General features: G+C 44.9%; 1 protein-coding gene across 1 annotated transcript in view; it reads right to left on the minus strand.

The window, feature by feature from the left end:
• eif4e2rs1 (eukaryotic translation initiation factor 4E family member 2 related sequence 1) overlaps positions 1 to 21,593 on the minus strand; it is a 34,760-nt gene that overhangs the window by 6,143 nt on the left and 7,024 nt on the right. Inside the window, exons 3-6 of the mRNA XM_051944406.1 lie at positions 20,537 to 20,671; positions 13,932 to 14,036; positions 13,636 to 13,788; positions 8,489 to 8,625 (exon numbers count right to left, since the gene is read on the minus strand). Of these exons, the coding sequence (XP_051800366.1) occupies positions 8,489 to 8,625; positions 13,636 to 13,788; positions 13,932 to 14,036; positions 20,537 to 20,671 (530 nt within the window). The remainder of the gene's footprint in view (positions 1 to 8,488; positions 8,626 to 13,635; positions 13,789 to 13,931; positions 14,037 to 20,536; positions 20,672 to 21,593) is intronic.

A 21,593-nucleotide genomic window follows, 5' to 3' on the forward strand; every position in this document is an offset into this window, starting at 1 on the left:
GTTCTGTGTTAGAGCCATCTTCATTGTCAGATAGAAGGCAGATTGCAGTGTTGGACTGAGGGCAGGGTTCAATATCAGACATGGGCTCGGGGTCAGTGCCAGACATAGGGCCAGGTTCTGTGTTAGTCTGAGAGCCATCTTCGTTGTAGGACAGGAGGGATATGTTGGACTGAGGGCAGGGTTCAGTGTCAGGACCAGGTTGGGAGTTAATTCCAAGAGGCAATCGATGCATCTGTGCCTCATGAATGGCCTGAATGTAAGGAAAAATGGGTCCATCTAAACTTACATAATGCTCCCCATGTCCCTCTGCAAAATGGCCAAGAACCAAGACTGGCAAGCTTTCACAAAAATTACCAGATGGTGAGATAACAGTGGTTGCATCTGAACCAAGAGTTGAAAGAATAATAAACTGAACATTGAATATCTGGGCTGCTCTTTGAACAGTTATGTGGTCTCCGTATGTACTATCTAGTGCCATCATCTACAAGTAATCTTCCCATGTTCCCTCGACATACTGTGAAAGGCGTGTCCCATTGATTCCATATGGAGAAACTGTTAAATCTGCCACAATTTCTTTGCGCAATGTTGATGCAGACTGAAATATTCCAATAGTAGCCAATTGGTCAGCAATAGCAGCAAATTGGCAACTGCCATCTGGCCTTGGATCTAAACGAATGCTCAGATTGGATGACTCAAAGAACTGCAATCGATCCTCATGTGTATAAGGAATTCGCAGGTGCACCCGTTTAACTGTTTTGGGCTGAGACTTTGGGCGCTACTTTTCTTGTCGTCTTGTTACACTGGTGACATCAGACACAGAAAACCACTTTTGTACTGCAGTGTGGCGATTTGGCATCTGAAACTGAACCTTATATTTGTGCAACTTAAGGTTTCGTTTCAGAACTACACCTGGTGTAACAAAATGTCTTTTTGTAACTCTGTGATTGCCACTCTTCACTCTGACCAACACGTTGTCATTTATCATATATATGGATGGTTCAATATGTCTTGATGAAGTCATCCGCCGTGCGCAGCGCAGTGTTGCCTTTTGTGCCCTACTCCTTAGCTTTACTCGCTCATTTTCAAACAAAAGCCTATGCTTTTGGGTGGGCAGTGTTTGGTGTAGTATACACTTCCTCACAAAATTCAGCTTCAGAGCCTGTTAACCTATTGGTCAATTGATGGCTTTTCTGTCCGCGGTACACCTGAAAAGGAGACATCCAACTTAAAACCTCCTTTGGGTCTTCATTCATCATCCTGGCATAAGTTGGCAAATGTTTGACCCAGTTGACTCCTCCTTGTTGATAGTTGACTAAGTCATACATGATTTTTTTTTCTGAGCACACTCTCCACTTTACCCTGGCTCTGGGGATGATATGGAGAGCTCTGAATTATTTTCACCTGATGGGTTTCCTTGAGTTTTTGTACTGCACCTTTGAATTCCTTTCCTTGGTCATACTGGATAACCTTTGGTGGACCATGCTCAGTGTAGACATCCTCAAGGTGTCTGGCAATCTAAGCACTTTGTTTATTCTCCAGAAGTCTTAGCCAGGTGTATCTGCTAAATACATCTATTATAGTCAGGATGTACCTGTATGTGACTCTGCCATGCTTGACTCTCCATCTTCCCATGTCAACAAGGTCGATCTGGTGACGAACTTGAACTGCTTTGGCTTTAATAGGTTTGGGAAGGGGTTTGTTTTCAAACCTAGCCTTATGCAGTTGGTAGCGTCTTGACCTATCCAATTTGTCTTGAACATTAGCTCGACTGATGCCAGAGTATTTTTCTCTCAGAGGGATGTTTAGTTTCCGTGCACCAGAGCCTTTAGTGTCATCAAGCACCTGGTTCACAACCACAGCGATGGTGGATTTCCTTGCAACCTGTTTTCCATTGAATGTAATTGTCTGGCCATCCTCACTGAGGGCGTAATGTTGTCTATGCCGCCACAGTTGGACAAGGGCAGCACGCTGGGTCCTGGATCTTTCAGCTACGGGAATGTTAAATTCCCCCTTGAGTGCACTGAGAATGACATCATAAGTTTCATCTGACATCTGTTTTTGTCCACGTCCTGCACATATCCAGATGAACCAGGAGAGGACAAAGATTGTCTGGAGTATTCGCATTGTGGCAGATCTGTAAAATACATGAAATTTACTTAAAGGTGGAATGAGGAAGATTTCTCGCAGAAGTGTTTTCACACGACATTTCCCACGAGCCTCCACACGCACTGTCGCAAACCATCGTAGACGAGCGAGCAAGCCTCAGGGAAGCCGGCGGAGTTGAAAACATTATTGAACGAGCAAAACGAGCGTATAATAACTCGTCCAGTTTGGTTGTGTTCTTCACAACAACGCATGTAAATGACTCTGTGGTCTAATGTTGTAAAATCGAGCTGTCAAAGCCGCTTTGCCATAGCAAATAGCTTAGCTCCAAGCTAATGTTACATTAGCCTAAAGCCACACAGTGTTTTTGCCACAAAGTTAGTCACAAACCAGTCACAGTCAAACTAACCCCATAGTCTACGAACCACACATCGCAGGCAACACACACAAAATAATTGTATGCTAACAACAAATAGCTCCGGTCTGCTACTCTTTGTCTGCGCATGCAAATGCATGATTTGCCGTACATCGCTCCTACTCACCGGAAATTCTGTGCGAGTTGCCCACGAAATAATAAATTACAAATTACTACAATGCCAAAATAATTCTTAAATCGAACGTGGGGGCATTAATATGTGGAAGTAACGAAGATTCATCCACATTAATATGAGACTTTTTTATGAGCAAAAAAATTCTCCTTGTACCTTTAATGATGCTACGGTAGTTAACTCTCTATACATTCTCAATATGATACCCAAAACATATACAGTGAGGAAAATAAGTATTGAACGCGTCAACTTTTTTCTCATCACATTTACTTCCAAAGATGCAATTCAAACCAAATTTCTACCAGACATTGATATTAACTCAAATAATCTACACATGAAAAGAAATCACAACGTTCAGGTCCATAAATAATGATTATGTGGAATTAAGTGAGATAACACAGGAAAAAAGTATTGAACACGCTAACTGAGACTCATCTAATACTTGGTGGAGAAGCCTTTGTTTGCAATGACAGCTTCCAGACACTTCTTGTATGTTTTAACTAATCGCCCACACTGCTCAGGTGTGATTTTAGCCCATTCCTCTGCACAGATTGTCTTTAAATCTTGAATATTCTTTGGTGCCCTCTGGTGAACCCTTTTCTTTAGTTCTTTCCACAAATGTTCAATTGGATTTAAGTCAGGTGATTGACTAGGCCATTCTAACAGATTGATTTTCTTTTTTGAAACCATTTGAGAGTCAACTTTGCCGTGGGCTTTGGATCATTGTCCTGCAGGAAGGTCCAGCCACGTCTCATCTTCATCATCCTGGTGGATGGCAGCAGATTCATATCAAGAATTTCCCGATACATGGCTCCATTCATTGCTCCGTCAATTATATGAAGTTTGCCAATACCATGAGATGAGAAACAACCTCATGCCATGATGCTTCCACCTCCAAACTTCACTGTTGGTATAGTGTTTTTTGGGTGATGTGCAGTGCCATTTCTCCTCCAAATATGGTATGTAGTATGACAGCCGAAAAGTTCAATTTTGGTCTCATCTGACCAGACAACATTCTCCCAGTATTCTACAGGCTTCTCAAGATGCTCTTTAGCAAACTTTAAACGAGCTTCAACATGTCTTTTCTTGAGGAATGGAGTCTTGCGGGCTGAGCGTCCATTGAGGCCATGGCGGTGGAGTGCATTGCCTATCATTTTCTCTGTAACCATTATACCTGCTGCCTCCAAGTCTTTCTGGAGCACTTTCAGGGTGGTCCTTGGCTCGTTGAGTACTAGTCTGACTATCTTTCTGACTCCCTGGTCAGAAATCTTGCAAGGACCTCCTGTGCGTGGCCTGTTGATGGTAAGGTGGTGCTTCTTCCACTTGCGAATAATGGCCCCAACGGTGCTGACTGGAATATTCAGGTGCTTTGATATAAGTCTGTAACCAGTTCCATTCTGATGCTGAGCAACAATCAGGTTGTGAATGTCTTCAGAGAACTCTTTGCCTTTACCCATCATGAGGTGTGTCGTATTTAACTGCTTGGTGAAAAAACGACCTTTTTTACAGGACCATCAATTTGCTCTAGCCCAGCTGATGTTGGTTTGCACTAATTGGAAGTTCAAGTAATAATTATTGACAGATTTCAGGTGGTATGGTGCATTTCCTTGCCAAAGTATACAGCCTTTCCATGGTGTGTTCAATACTTTTTTCCTGTGTTATTGTACTTAATTCCACATAATCATTATTCATGGACTTGAATGTCATGATTTCTTTTCATGGGTGGAGTATTTGAGTTAATATCAATGTCTGGTAGAAATTTTGTTTGAACTGCATCTTTGGAAATAAATGTGATGAGAAAAAAGTTGACGCATTCAATACTTATTTTCCCCACTGTACGTACGGTGGCCGAGAGCCGTAGTGGTGTGTCAGTCATGAATACCTGTCTTATCCTATTGTTGCGCCTCGCTCTATGGGTGGGTGGGGGTTAGAGAAGCAGTACTGAGCTGACTGAAAGACCAAGACCGATAGATTGACTGACAGGCAGACTCTCAGACTGACTGAGTACCAGGTAGAGTTCTCACCGGGCATGACTACCCGACGGGGTCCGACGGGTACCCGGCATTTTGGGTCGGGTCAGGCCGAAATATATGCTAAATTGATTTGGTTCGGGCGGTCGTCGGGCGGCGCTGTCAAAAGTTATGTGATTGGTTCAAAAACTTTATTATTTTATCGGACAGTTATTGTTTCTATGTAAAAAAAAACTGTAAATATCAACACACACACAAAAAAGGGTCATTGTGATCTTGTGTATGCCTATTCTATTTTCATAACCATAATGAATTGAACAGAAATTTACTGAAATGTATCTGTATATTGTACTTTAAATAAAAATGTACCCATTTACCCATGAAACTAATACCTATATATAACTGTAATAACTGATATGCTACACGATATTACGGTCAGTTATTATGTTATTTGCCTGTAACATTGTCAAAAAGGGCAAATGTATTACACTCTTGGCTGGTTATTATGTTATCGGGTCAGTTACTACATTTTTAAAGTTTTTTTTGCATCAGGCCCATAACGTAATAACCGGCCAAAAACGTAATAAGTTATTACGTTATTGGTCAAAAGTTATTACATTATAGGTTCAGGACTTTTATTACGTTATTGGTCAGTTATTACGTTATGGGCCTATTACATTTTAAAAAGGCCAAAATTTATTACGTTATGGGTTGTTATTATGTAATGGGCTTCTACATACCACCTACCAAACATCATCACCTGGTCTGCCTACTACCACCTACCAAACATCACTTGGTCTGCCTACTACCACCTACCAAACATCGCCTGGTCTACCTACTACCACCTACCAAACATCACTTGGTCTGCCTACTACCACCTACCAAACATCGCCTGGTCTACCTACTACCACCTACCAAACATCATCATCACCTGGTCTGCCTACTACCACCTACCAAACATCACCTGGTCTGCCTACTACCACCTACCAAACATTATCATCACCTGGGGGGTATTCCACGAAGCTGGCTAAAACAGGCTGGGCTTACGCCGGTAAGCGTGGCTTAAATAAGCGGCAACTTTAATCTCAGCTGCAAGTAGTTCCACGAACGAGGCTCAGCTGTTTTTCAGAGACGCTTATTCAAGCCAGGCTGATCCAAGCTGCGGCTGAGCGCGCGTCCGGGGGAGATAAAAAGCCCCGACGTGTCGATCGTCGAAATGATGACATTATGTCTAAAAACAGAGCGGACACTTTCTCTTCGGCGGAGCAGAAACTTCTCACGGAGTTGTACGAGGACTACAGGGAGATTATCACAAGAAAAGGCAACACGGTTGATAAATAAAGCTCGAGACGCTGCCTGGCAAAGCATTGCCGACCGTTTAAATGCGTGTTTATTTTCTTTTTAATGAAGCACTTAGTCTGAGCGTACACACGCACACATGTCTGAAAATTTAATTTTCAGAGGGCAAGTTTTTGACACTGATTAGGGATAACCCACAACTGCAGTGGTTGATGACTTTTTTTCCTCACCCTGAAGTTTGTCACTACTGTGGCCCAGAGGAGATCAATCTTGATGAAATAAAGCTTTTCAAAACCCACTGAAGACATTTTTTATGTGTGTATAAACATATATATGCATATATATATATATATATATATATATATATATATATATATATATATACATACACATACAGGGATGGGATCAGCAATATCTGATTCCAGCGGAAACTTGTTGGGGGGGGGGATACGTGTGCGGCGGCGGCAGCAGCGGTGCAGCGACTTCCAATCGCTGGGCCGTTTACAATCGCCGTTAACAAGCTATCGTTAACGTCGTTACCATCTCGCGGGAGTATCAGCGACATTAAAGTGTTCAAACTTGAAATGAAATCGGCGGAAATCAGAGGATCCGCGGAAAATTCCCATCCCTGGACTCTACACTTCATGGTGATTCGACAGTCATGTACAGTACTGTACATGACTGCTCTCACTGAGTGGCGGCTAGCATTCAGCGCGGTGGATATTAGCAGCCGTTCGATATTACGACTCGCCGACCATAAACATACCTCACCCCCCAAAAAAAATTTCTCCTCGAATTTATACGATTCACAAGAATGACCCTGGCAATGATAAAATCCGCGGAATTCCACGGATCCGCGGAAAATTCTCATCCCTGTATATATATATTTATATATATATATATATATATATATATATGTATACATATATATGAGAGAAAGAGGCTACAACATAGCCTGGTTTTGTGTAATGTGATGGTGGTTTTCACTTTTTACTCTGGTAGGCCTAATTCATCTTGATTTGACAAATATATATCCACCACAGATGAATAAAGCAGCAGGTAACACCTAAAACCAAAGGAGGAATACTTTGGAAAAAAGGGGCAACTTCATGTGGAGACATTTCATCAAACACTCAAACTCTGAAGAAAAAAGCAGAAAAAAACATGTAGTCCTACAGAGGAGATGTCATTTGATGATAGTGCTACTGTGGCCTACATTTAAATAAGGGAGAAGACACAAATGAGCTGTACACAAAATAGTTCTCTCATCATTTGGCCTCACCTTTGGATTCTCATCATGATCAGATTGGACCGCTGGTAAAAGGAAGGTATTCTTTATGGAAAACTGTGGCTGTTGTGTCCTGCTTATTTTAACACAATCTGTGCCTATTCCTGTTACGTGTTGACTGAACTTTGAGGGTGAAAGAAGAAAGAAAATCAGATATTTCCAAGTATTTACCGCTGGTGGATTCAAACCCACGGCGCAATGAAAAGTAAAACCACATTTAATCTACTTAACTACGCTCGAACCACTGATCCACAGTTGCACACTGTGACAAAATGTGTAGTGTAATATGATAGAGTTTGATTCACGGTTATTCCGGCGTTATTTAAAAAAGGTCTCAATGTATGTCACCGAACAAGAACATCACTGATTACAGATCAAGATGAATTTAATGTGTAACATGCGGTTCACAGGCGTCTTTCTGAAGCTCGTCAGAACCTTCTCTGACATGGGGCTTAAGTAAGCTTGACTGTTAGCCTGCCCCGGACCAGGCTTGTCGCTCTGGCTGAGTTACCATGGTTACCAAGCCAGGCTAGCCCTAAGCCTTGTTGGTGGAACAAAATTCTCACTAAAGTTAGCGAAGCTGACCGAAATAAGCCAGGCTTAGACCTAAGCCAGCTTCATGGAATACCCCCTGGTCTGTCTACTACCACCTACCAAACATCACCTGGTCTACCTATTACCACCTACCAAACATCATCATCACCTGGTCTACCTACTACTACCACCTACCAAACATCATCATCACCTGGTCTGCCTACTACCACCTACCAAACATCATCATCACCTGGTCTGTCAACTACCACCTACCAAACATCACCTGGTCTGTCTACTACCACCTACCAAACATCACCTGGTCTGTTTACCGCCACCTACCAAACATCACCTGGTCTGCCTACTACCACCTACCAAACATCAATGGCAGCAGTAGTAGTAGTAGTAGTAGTAGTAGTCGTAGTAGTAGTAGTGCCTGAGGCTGTCATTGTGATTGTTGTACTCCATGATGATAGTAGTAGTAGTAGTAGTATCTGAGGCTGTCATTGTGGATCTTGTACTCCATGATGGTAGTAGTAGTAGTAGTAGTAGTAGTAGCAGTCGTAGTAGTAGTAACTGAGGCTGTCATTGTGGGTCTTGTACTCCATGATGGTGGTAGTAGTAGTAGTAGTAGTAGTAGTAGTAGTAGTAGTAGTAGTAGTAGTCCTTGTACCCGAGGCTGTCGTTGTGGGTCTTGTACTTCATGATGGTAGTAGCAGTAGTAGTAGTAGTAGTAGTAGCAGTAGTACCTGAGGCTGTCATTGTGGGTCTTGTATTCCATGATGGTGTTGGCTGGAAGGTTCAGGACTCGTCTCAAAGTGTCTCTGATTCTGGATGTTGTTGTTTGATCATTGGAGGTTCTATTCCAGATTGACAGAATGTCCTCCTGACAGGCAGACAGACAGATCATCAGTATTATGGGATGTATCATGGATTGAACAGTTCAATGTGTATGACATACAGTTCTACAGTTCAAACTAGCAGATGCTTTTATCCAAAGATGTCCATGTCAGAGTAGATCCACCAAATCAAGGTCGAGTCAGAGAAGATAGAACAGGTTCTAGTGAGATAATAGAGACATGGTGTCTACAGGAAGTATAGGGCTTATTTACTACTAATTTTGCAGTCTCTCAGGTGTAAAGATGTTCTGTGAAGATCTGGTTTTAGTCTTTGCTTAAAGACTGAACACAGTTTATTAACTAGTTCGACCACTGAGGAACCACAGAGGAGAAGAGTCCAGCTGGTGTGAAGGTTGGACCAGGAACCTTTGGTTGGAGGGGTGTAGATCTGGATGGACCAGGAAGCTTTGGTTGGAGGGACTCTACTGTGTGTTCCAGATAATTATGCAAATGTGATTTTTTGTTATTGTGAAGAGGCTTTTTGCTTAATTTTACTAAATCTGCATTTTTACTATTACAAAGGCCTATTGTGAGCATTATTTGGTAGTTTTGGAATATTTTTATTATTTAGAGGTGTAATAATCCAATTTTCTAGAATATGACTGTTCCAGATAATAATGCAAGTCAAATAAAAAATAAACAAAGTTCAGTTTTAAAAGTAAACAACACATTTATTTTATACCAACAAGTATATAACATGATAATCTTTTTAGTAATTTTCCGAGTTCATGAACTCGGAAAATTACACCAAGTTCTTGGAACAAAATTTTATACCATGGTACAAATCAAAGCCTGCCAGTTACAAGAAGAGCATCATCTTCATGCAGGACAATGCGCCACGACATGCCTCCAAATACACAAAAGAGTGGCTGGCCAAGAAGCATTTCAAGGACCAAGGACCAAGGCCTGATGACATGGCCCCCTGCTTCACCAGATCTAAACCCAATAGAGAATCTTTGGGCAATTCTCAAACAGCAGTTGTACGTCAATCTAAGGACAGTCTTTGGAGAGCAACATCGACCACAAGCAAGAACCTTCAAAAAGCTCACATGCTCAGTTGATTCTAGACTGGTTAAAGTATTGCAGAAGAAAGGCGGTTATATCAACATGTGATAAACACATTTTCAATTAAATATTGTTTAAAATTGTTGTTTTTTATTATACCATTGTTGAATATTGTTTTAAAAAATAAAGATTATCATGTTATATACTTGTTGGTATAAAATTAATGTGTTGTTTTCTTTTAAAATTGAACTTTGTTTATTTTTTTATTTGACTTGCATAATTATATGGAACAGTCATATTCTAGAAAATTGGATTATTACACCTCTAAATAATTAAAATATTCCAAAATTACCAAATAATGCTCACAATAGGCCTTTGCAAAAGTAAAAAAGCAGATTTAGTAAAATTAAGCAAAAAGCCTCTTCACAATAACGAAAAATCACATTTGCATAATTATCTGGAACACACAGTAGATCTGGATGGACCAGGAACCTTTGGTTGGAGGTGTGTAGATCTAGATGGACCAGGAACCTTTGGTTGGAGGGACTGTGGATCCGGATGAGAGTTCAGGAGGTGATGTTTTCATTCTAATTTAAAGTTCTGATCAGCGGGGTGACATGAGATGTTTCTGGATGGAAACCAGACGTTCTGCTGTGTTCTGGATCATCTGCACAGATCTGACCTCCATGAAGGGAGGCCTCCAGTGAGAACTTGATGTTAGAGACCTGGACCAGGAGCTGCATGTTCAGACAGGAACGAATATTCGGATATTCGGGTCCAGCCCTAGAACCCTGAAGGTTAGATGGTCATCCATCATGAAGCCAAGTTCCTGGAGCACTCTGAGGGCCTGAGTTGATTCCAGCTAGATGTTGATTTCTTGCTGAATAGAGGGACTGGCTGGAAGGACAAGGAGCTGAGAAGGTGGCATTTGTTCATCCAAAGCAAGATGAGATCTGTGTGGTGTGAGCTGGGTATCATTAGCATGGAGAAGGTGGCGAAACCATGGGAGAGGTTTACTGTGTTTATTGAGAAGAAGAGGAACAAGCACTGACCCGAGGAACCCCTGTAGATAGACTAACCTCTGAGGAACCACTGTAGATAGACTAACCCGAGGAACTTCGGGAGATAGACTAAACCCTGAGAAACCTTTGGAGATAGGCTAACCCTGGAGGAACCCCTGGAGAAAGACTTATCCTGGAGGAACCCCCTGTAGATAGACTGACCCTGGAGGAATCCCTGGAGACAGACTGAACCCGGAGGAACCCCTGGACATAGACTGACCGTGGAAGAACCCCTGGAGACAGACTGACCCCGCAGGAACCCCTGGAGATAGACTGATCCTGGAGGAAACCCTGGAGATAGACTGACCCTGGAGGAACTCCTGGAGATAGAATGACTATGAAGGAACTCCTGGAGATAGACTGAAACTGGAGGAACCCTTGGAGATAGACTGACCCCGGAGGAACCGCTGGGAGATAGACTGACCCTGGAAGAACCCCTGGAGAGAGACTGATCCTGGAGGAACCCCTGGAGATAGACTGACCCTGGAGGAACCCCTGGAGATAGAGTGATCCTGGAGGAACCCCTGGAGATAGACTGAACCCTGAGGAACACTTGGAGATAGACTGACCCCTGAAGAACCCCTGGAGATAGACTGACCCTGGAGGAACCCTGGAGATAGACTGACCACGGAGGAACCCCTGAAGATAGACTTGCCCCTGAGGAACCTCTATAGATAGACTGACCCCTGAGGAACTCCTGGGGATAGATTGATCCTGGAGGAACCTAGTGTAGATATACTGATCCTGGAGGAACCTCTGGAGATAGACTAACCCCTGAAGAACCCCTGGAGATAGACTAACCCCTGAAGAACCCTTGGAGATAGACTGACCCTGGAGGAACCCCTGGAGATAGACTGACCCTGGAGGAACCCCTGGAGAGAGACTGACCCTGGAGGAACCCCTGGAGAGAGACTGATCCTGGAGGAACCCCTGAAGATAGACTTGCCCCTGAGGAACCGCTATAGATAGACTGACCCCTGAGGAACTCCTGGGGATAGATTGATCCTGGAGGAACCTAGTGTAGATATACTGATCCTGGAGGAACCTCTGGAGATAGACTAATCCCTGAAGAACCCTTGGAGATAGACTGACCCTGGAGGAACCCCTGGAAATAGAGTGATCCTGGAGGAACCCCTGGAGATAGACTAACCCCTGAAGAACCCCTGGAGATAGACTAACCCCTGAAGAACCCCTGGAGATAGACTAACCCCTGAAGAACCCTTGGAGATAGACTAACCCTGGAGCAACCCCTGGAGATAGACTGACCCTGGAGGAACCCCTGGAGATAGACTGACCCTGGAGGAACTCCTGGACAGAGACTGATCCTGGAGGAACCCCTGGAGATAGATTGACCCTGGAGGAACCCCTGGAGATAGAGTGACCCCTGAGGAACTCCTGGAGATAGACAGATCCTGGAGGAACCCTGGAGATAGACTGACCACGTAGGAACCCCTGAAGATAGACTTGCCCCTGAGGAACCGCTATAGATAGACTGACCCCTGAGGAACTCCTGGAGATAGATTGATCCTGGAGGAACCTAGTGTAGATATACTGACCCTAGAGGAACCCCTGGAGATAGACTAACCCCTGAAGAACCCTTGGAGATAGACTGACCCTGGAGGAACCCCTGGAGATAGACTGACCCTGGAGGAACCCCTGGAGATAGACTGATCCCTGAGGAACACTTGGAGATAGACTGACCACTGAAGAACCCCTGGAGATAGAGTGACCCTGGAGGAACCCTGGAGATAGACTGAACCTGGAGGAACCCTGGAGATAGACTGACCACGTAGGAACCACTGAAGATAGACTTGCCCCTGAGGAACCTCTATAGATAAACTGACCCCTGAGGAACTCCTGGAGATAGATTGATCCTGGAGGAACCTCTGGAGATAGACTAATCCCTGAAGAACCCTTGGAGATAGACTGACCCTGAAGGAACCCCTGGAAATAGAGTGATCCTGGAGGAACCCCTGGAGATAGACTAACCCCTGAAGAACCCTTGGAGATAGACTAACCCTGGAGGAATCCCTGGAAATAGACTGACCCTGGAGGAACCCCTGGAGATAGACTGATCCCTGAGGAACACTTGGAGATAGACTGACCACTGAAGAACCCCTGGAGATAGAGTGACCCTGGAGGAACCCTGGAGATAGACTGAACCTGGAGGAACCCTGGAGATAGACTGACCACGTAGGAACCACTGAAGATAGACTTGCCCCTGAGGAACCTCTATAGATAAACTGACCCCTGAGGAACCCCTGGAGATAGACTGACCCTGGAGGAACCCCTGGAGATAGACTGACCCTGGAGGAACCCCTGGAGATAGACTGACCCTGGAGGAACCCCTGGAGATAGACTGACCCTGGAGGAACCCCTGGAGATCGAATGATCCTGGAGGAACCCCTGGAGATAGATTGACCCTGGAGGAACCCCTGGAGATAGATTGACCCTGGAGGAACCCCTGGAGATAGACTGACCCCGGAGGAACCCTGGAGATAGATTGACCATGGAGGAACCCTGGAGATAGACAGACCCTGGAGGAACCCTGGAGGAACCCCTGTGATAGACTGACCCTGGAGGAACCCTGGAGATAGATTGACCCTGGAGGAACCCCTGTAGATAGACTGAGAACTTCAGACACTTCTACCCTCCAAGATACTCTGAAGGCTCTCCTAAGAGATAGAACTTGAACCAGTGGAGGTCTGGTCCTGAGATGTTAGACAAGGGAGGAGGAGAGGAGGATATGTTGGTGAACAGATCTGAAGATGGTTCAGCAGCTCCAGAAGAACTCAGTGGTTCTGGTACCAATAGGAGTCCAGTCTGGTGGAGGGAAGCAGATGGACACCACGGCTCCACAGCAGCTGTATTACTACAGTATTAGTACAGTAACAGTAGTAGTAGTACTGGTAATAGTAGTGGTAGTAGTACCTGGAAGCGAATGGACACCACAGCTCCACAGATCTCCTCTCCCACCATGAACTGTTCTCCCAGCATGGCCAGGATGATGTTCTCCCAGAACCTGCTGGCCAGACCTTTACGCAGACGGATGATCCACTTCCCTCCACTGCGGTTGGACTCGTCCTGGAGGAGGACACGGTATCAGAGTACTGCTGAACACTGTAGTACTGGCTGTAGTATTACTGCAGTACTGATACCTCCCACATAGTATTAGAGTACTGCTGAACACTGCAGTACTGGTTGTAGTATTACTGCAGTACTGGTACCTCCCACATGGGCTTGATCCCCTCCTTGAACAGGTGGAAGTCACTGTGACCACTGAGGTCTCCTGGTCTGACCAGGTGGCTGTAGAACCTCCAGAACTGCTCCACCTGGAAAAACACACACAGAAAGACAGGTTACAGACAGACAGGTTACAGACAGACAGGTTACAGACAAGTTACAGACAGACAGGACTAATTGATCTCTTATCTCCAGTGTCCTAAACCATCAGTAACCTCTGATTAGTGATTATTGATCATCCCTCCCTGTCTTTCAAGTTTCAAGTTTTCAAGATGGTGCCACGGACGGCCACCACGGTACTTTGGTGCGCTCTGTTTTGTCTTGTTTTGTGCGATAGTTTTATTTTTTGCCATGAAAACAGAAGGTCTTTCACCAGAGATGAACTCCGAAACATCAGGGCTACAACCCCAACAGATCTAATTCCCACATTCATGGCATCATCTGTGGATTTATGGGACATTCTGGTCAGAATTGCGCTCACCCTTGCCAACACTATTTGCTGGAGACGACGGAGGAGGGGGAAACGAGCCGGGGTGCTTGTGTGTTCTCGCCGACGCGGACATCGTACTCCACTGCCGAAAATTTTTCTCTCTAACGTGCGTTTTTTGGGCAATAAAATGGACGAACTTCAATTACAGTTGGGTAAAAATAGAGACCTCTCATCCTCATCTGCCCTCTGCTTCACGGAGACCTGGCTGTGTGGGAATACACCGGACTCTGCGCTGCAGCTGGAGGGATTCCAACTTCTCAGAGCGGACCGGCAAGCGGATCTCTCTGGCAAGAGAAATGGCGGAGGTATTTGCTTTTACATCAGCTGTAGTTGGAATAACGATGTGACTGTGATCCAGAAACACTGTTCAGCCGACCCGGAATCACTCATCATTAACTGCAAACCATCCTACTCGCCCCATGAGTTTGCTTCATTCATTCTGGTCGGTGTTTACATCCCGCCAGCTGGCAGCACGCAGGAGGCGCAGTGCGCTCCAGCCAACCAGATACAGTGTGTGGAGCAAAAAACCCGGACTCTCGGATTATCGTCCTTGGTGACTTTAATCAGGGAAATCTCACTCACGAACTCCCCAGATATAAACAGTTTATTAAATGGCCCACCAGGGAGGAGAATACTTTGGATCACTGTTACACCAGTTACGTTAAAAACGCCTATCATGCCGTCCCCCGTGCGTCGCTGGGAGAATCTGACCACATCATGATCCATCTGATTCCTGCTTACAGGCAGAGGTTAAAACTCTGCAAACCTGTAGTAAGGACATCAAAACAGTGGACCAGCGATGCTGAGGGGAAGCTACAGGCATGACTGGGATGTTTTTAAGACTTCACCAACAATCTGGTGGAAGAGTCTACACAGACGCGGTGATGTCATACATCAGCTTCTGTGAGGACAGCTGTGTAACTTCACGCACTAGGGTGATTTACAACAACAAACCCTGGTTCACCGCAAAGCTCAGAACTAGGGCTGCAACAACGAATCGATAATAATCGATTATTAAAAGCGTTGGCAACGAATTTTATTATCGATTCGTTGTGTTGCGCGATTCATACGTCACTTGCCATGTCGCAGAGCCGTCTACTTCACCTGCAGAGCGAGTTGAACAGAGCGAGGTGGAGGCAGAGCAGAGGAGGTATTTTCAAAGGAAAGTAAATTCAACAAATGCAACATGACCAGCACGGAGAAAACAGTTTGACGGAAGTCCTCAAAAGTATGGAAGCATTTCATGCTTCACAAAACAAAGATATGCTGCGTGTCCACTACATGCGAATGCACGCATCTGAAAATCGCACTGATGTGAGCGGGCCGCTACGTGGTCACGTGACCGCGCTTTCAGCTTGACAGTCCGGTAGATAAGTCTAAAAAAACACAGTGGCTGGGCCACAAACTTTCTCTATTATTTTGAAAACACTAAAGGGAAAAGTATTTTTAAAGCATTTGAGACGAGACATAATCTGTGCAGCAGCTGAACCTGTCCTGGTTTTAGTTCACCGACGGCCAGTTTAGATGTTTAAGGACAGCAGAAGTCGAGTCTTCTTCATGTAAATGAGCTGCAGTTAAACACACCGGATCACAGCTGGAAACGCACCAACCGGTCACATGCGATGTGTCGCATCTCGTGGACACACACCTTAAGTCACTGCATTATCCTACATTTGCTCTGTTTTAAAGTGAGGAAACGTAACATCAGTCTCTCTGGTAGCTTGTCTGATGCTAGGGTTAGCTTATTAACTGATTAATGACAGTGATAGGGCATGTGTGACTGTGAGAGATGCTTTTTATTTCACTTTAATCAGCGTAAGCAGGGTTTGGATATGCATTACAAATAAATGTAACTTGCACACTATGTGGTAATAATTTGAAGATTAAGCCTCAAGTTTTAATTTTCTGACAGTCTGAGTGAAGACACTGGTCTGTGTTGGAGTGAGGCAGGATGAACTGCATTGACAGGCTTCATGATGAGAAAGACATCATGTCCACCACAGCAAGCAGCTGTTTGACTGAGAGCATCCTCAACATGAACGTCACTGAAGTGAGGCCTCTGTCGATGGTTGAAGAGAAAGGCTTCACTACAATGATCTTATTTACTGTCAGTCCGAATCTTCTATTTCTGAATAAAGAGGCGGAAACTAAAAATGTTTTTTTATCTGATTCATCAATTAATCGAAAAAAATAATCGACCGATTATTAAAATAATCATTAGTTGCAGCCCTACTCAGAACACTCAGGCTGGAGAAGGAAATGGCGTTCAGAAGTGGGGACAGAGACAGCTTCAGGGCAGCTAAGCGTGAGTTTGACAAAGCAGTGAGAGCTGCTACACGGCAGTATGCAGAGTCACTCCAACAACAGTTCTTTGCTCACGACTCCGCTTCTGTCTGGAAAGGCTTGCAAAAAATAACCAATTACAAGCCATTGTTCCCCCACTCCACCAACAACCTGCGCCAAGAAAACCGGTTGAACGAGTTCTACTGTCGCTTTGAAAGGCAATGGTCAGCTGACGACCCCATCCCCCCACCTCACACCTCCAGCCCACCTCTTCACACCGGTCCCATACCCCACACCCCAGCAAGGCCTCAGAGCCCCCCCCCCCCCCCCCCCCAGCAGGGGCTCAGAGCCCCGCGAGAATCCAGCTCACTATACAGGAGAGAGACGGTAACAGCCTATTCAAGAGGCAGAACCCCCGCAAAGGAGCAGGACCTGACTCTGTCTCCCCCTCCACCTTGAAACACTGTGCTGATCAACTGTCTCCAGTCTTCACTGACATCTTTAACGAATCACTGGAGACATGTCACGTTCCAGCCTGTTTCAAGACCTCCACCATCATCCCTGTTCCGAAGAAGCCAAGACCCACTGGACTTAATGACTACAGACCTGTCGCTCTGACCTCTGTGGTGATGAAGTCTTTTGAGCGCCTTGTGCTTCCTCACCTAAAAGCCATCACAGACCCTCTTCTGGACCCCCTGCAGTTCGCCTACAGAGCCAACAGGTCTGTAGACGACGCCGTCAACCTGGCTCTCCACTTCATTCTGCAGCACTTGGACTCAGCAGGAACCTACGCCAGGATCCTGTTTGTAGATTTCAGTTCTGCTTTTAATACAGTCATCCCTGCCCTGCTCCAGGACAAGCTCCTCCAGTTGAGTGTGCCTGCCTTCACCTGCAGATGGATCACAGACTTTCTGTCTGACAGGAAGCAGCATGTGAAGCTGGGGACGCAAGTCTCTGAGACCAGGACCATCAGCACTGGCTACCCCCAAGGCTGTGTTCTTTCCCCACTGCTGTTCTCCCTGTACACCAACAGCTGCACCTCCAGGCACCAGTCCGTCAAACTCCTGAAGTTTGCAGATGACACCACCCTCATCGGACTCATCGCTGATGGGGATGAGTCTGCTTACAGACTGGAGGTAGACAACCTGGTGACCTGGTGCAGCAGGAACAACCTGGAGCTCAACGCCCAGAAGACAGTGGAGATGGAGGTGGATTTCAGGAGGAACACAGGAACACGCTTTTTGGGATCCATCATCTCCCAGGAACTTAAGTGGGAGATGAACATCACCTCCATAACCAAGAAGGCACAGCAGAGGATGTACTTCCTGAGGCAGCTGAAGAAGTTCAACCTGCCAAAGACTATGATGGTGCACTTCTACACGGCCATTATGGGAGACGCCAGCATGTCGTCATTTGTTATGGTCACGTGGTACAAGACCGCTGCTGGTTGGCAAGAACCGGCAGTAACATAACGGCTTGCTACGAGAACGGTATCGGGTTTGAAACAAATGCGTAAAGTTATCGCTTTTCATGAATGAAATTGCACATGTATTTACCACAATGGTAATAGCGTGTGTAGTTGTTGGTTGTACGAAGCGTTTTGAGACGGGATCAGGCTTGAAATTTCACCGAATACCGATGTCAGGAGAGAGAAGATGGCGGTGGCTTCAGCCATCAACAGGAAAGCAGCAGAGATCGTGTTTGTGGCTCCCACTTTTCTTCAGGTAAACTATTCAACAGTGTAGCATGTTTAGTACGTCCAATTTTGAGCTTATTTACCAAAAGATATTGATTTAGTGTCGCATCCTTCGCGTGAAGCGATCTCTACACTTTCGGTTTGGTTCGGTGTTGTCATGTGTTACCGATCGCTTTTTAGGCGATGAAAGTTTACTAAAGTCGAATGAAGCATATTCAATAACATCTCCTTAAGCCAGCAGCCTCCTGTTTGTAACCATATTTGTTTCTGTATGTGTCTAGCGATCGTTTTTTAGAATTGTCCTATTTTCGATCACCAATGCTGTGGGTCTGTTACTGTTACATAGAAGCCATACTGCAGACAAAAAATACAGCAACTTCTTGACGTTTCTTTGACATCTTGTTGAAGATTGACAGAAGATATATTATTTTTAATTCATAATTATATATTTTTGGGTGGGTGAACTGCCCAGCGGTGTCAATCAAGTAAAAATAAATGTCGGTGAAGGAAATGTCCGGCCACAATGAAGGATCGTCAACCCGCCCAGTCTTCAAATTGTAGGGATATCTCAGCTTACTCACGTATCTTTGTCAGGCCTCAGGTGATAAGGATTGAGCATAATCGGACAATTTCACGGAAGGATAGTTCGCATTGTTATCATCAGCCATTGTTCCTCTGGTTCCTCTTGCCAACCAGCGCGGTAATCACGTGACTTCGTGACGTCACTGTTTGTAAACACTGGCGTCTCCCATAGAGTCCATCCTCTCCTCCTCCATCACCGTCTGGTACCCTGCAGCCACCGCTCGGGACAAGAGCAGGCTGCAGCGCATCATCCGCTCTGCTGAGAAGGTGATCGGATGTAACCTGCCATCCCTCCAGGTTCTGTACACCTCTAGGCTTTTAAGGCGTGCAACCAAGATCTTGGCCAACCCCTCTCACCCTGGACACAAACTTTTTGAACCCCTCCTCTCAGGCAGGAGGCTGCGGTCACTCAGGACTAAAACCTCTCGCCACAAGAACAGCTTCTTCCCCTCTGCTGCATCGCTGATAAACACGGCCTGTGCCACTGCTAATCAGCTCTGTTGACTACATTAATTACTACTGCATAGTAACTGTAAATACCTTGTCTATTTTATCCATATTCCTTACATCTCTTTACTCACTATTTTATTTTATTTTATCTGTATTTGCACCAAGAGCACCAGAGAAAATTCCCTGTAAGTGTAAAAACCTACTTGGCAATAAAACCGATTCTGATTCTAACAGTAGACAGCTGTTCATCCTTAGAGTTATCAGTGCTGCAGCAGCTCCCCCTGCTGGTCACCTTTAATCACTACAGCAGCCTCAGTGATCCACTGCTCAGGTCTGATCAATAATCAATCACACATAGAACCAGCTGTTATTAAACCTGCAGACCAGCTGATCATCCGGACCCAGAACCAGAATCACTGACCTCAGACCTGACCAGAACCAGAACCACTGACCTCAGACCTGACCAGAACCAGAACTACTGGGCGGCATGGCTCAGTCGGTAGAGTGGCCGTCTTGTTCGATCCTCATCCATCGTACTCATGTCGAGGTGTCCCTGAGCAAGACACCTAACCCCTAATTGCTCCTGGTGGGTCGTGGTTAGCGCCTTGCATGGCAGCATCCGCCATCAGTGTGTGAATGTGTGTGTGAATGTGTGAATGTGACGTATCATGTAAAGCGCTTTGGATAAAAGCGCTATATAAATACAACCATTTAGCATTTAACTACTGACCTCAGACCTACCAGAACCAGAACCACTGACCTCAGACCTGTCCAGAACCACTGCGTTCAGACCTACCAGAACCAAACCACTCCAACAGCAGCAGGAGGAAGAAGTACTGCAATACAACATAAATACTGTCCCAGAACAAGTACTGCATGTAATGACTGAATCTCAAAGGTCAGAGAGAACCAGAGGACCAGAGGAGGAGCTGATGATCACAGTACTGCTGAGTACTAGTACCTTCAGGAAGGACTGGGGACATGTGTCAGTATTTAACGTGTGTATTAGTATGTGTCTGTTAGTATTTAACGTTTGTATTAGTGTGTATTAGTATGTGTGTGTTAGTATTTGAAGAGTGTGTAGTTACCGAGGCGACGGTTCCGATCTGTCGGATGTTCTGCTCGTAGCTCAGAGAGCTGGCCGGTCTGGTCGGGGTTCTCCTGCTGTACCAGAAGGTGTAGTTGTACTGGAGGGGGTGTTCTCCTGCTGCTGGACACACCGTCTGTAGTAACACACAGTAACACAACCTGTTATACACACAGTAACACAACCTGTTATACACACAGTAACACAACCTGTTATAGACAGAACACAACCTGTTATACACAGCAACACAACCTGTTATACACACAGTAACACAACCTGTTATAGACAGTAACACAACCTGTTATAGACAGTAACACAACCTGTTATAGACAGTAACACAACCTGTTATACACACAGTAACACAACCTGTTATAAACACAGCAACACAACCTGTTATACACAGTAACACAACCTGTTATATACACAGCAACACAACCTGTTATAGACAGTAACACAACCTGTTATACACACAGTAACACAACCTGTTATAGACAGTAACACAACCTGTTATACACAGCAACACAACCTGTTATACACAGCAACACAACCTGTTATACACACAGTAACACAACCTGTTATACACACAGTAACACAACCTGTTATACACACAGTAACACAACCTGTTATACACACAGTAACACAACCTGTTATACACAGTAACACAACCTGTTATACACACAGTAACACAACCTGTTATACACACAGTAACACAACCTGTTATACACAGTAACACAACCTGTTATACACACAGTAACACAACCTGTTATACACAGTAACACAACCTGTTATACACACAGTAACACAACCTGTTATACACACAGTAACACAACCTGTTATACACACAGTAACACAACCTGTTATACACACAGCAACACAACCTGTTATACACAGTAACACAACCTGTTATACACACAGTAACACAACCTGTTATACACACAGTAACACAACCTGTTATACACAGTAACACAACCTGTTATACACACAGTAACACAACCTGTTATACACACAGTAACACAACCTGTTATACACACAGTAACACAACCTGTTATACACACAGT

The sequence above is a fragment of the Acanthochromis polyacanthus genome, chromosome 24 (assembly GCF_021347895.1).
Source record: "Acanthochromis polyacanthus isolate Apoly-LR-REF ecotype Palm Island chromosome 24, KAUST_Apoly_ChrSc, whole genome shotgun sequence".
Classification (NCBI taxonomy): Eukaryota; Metazoa; Chordata; class Actinopteri; family Pomacentridae; genus Acanthochromis; species Acanthochromis polyacanthus.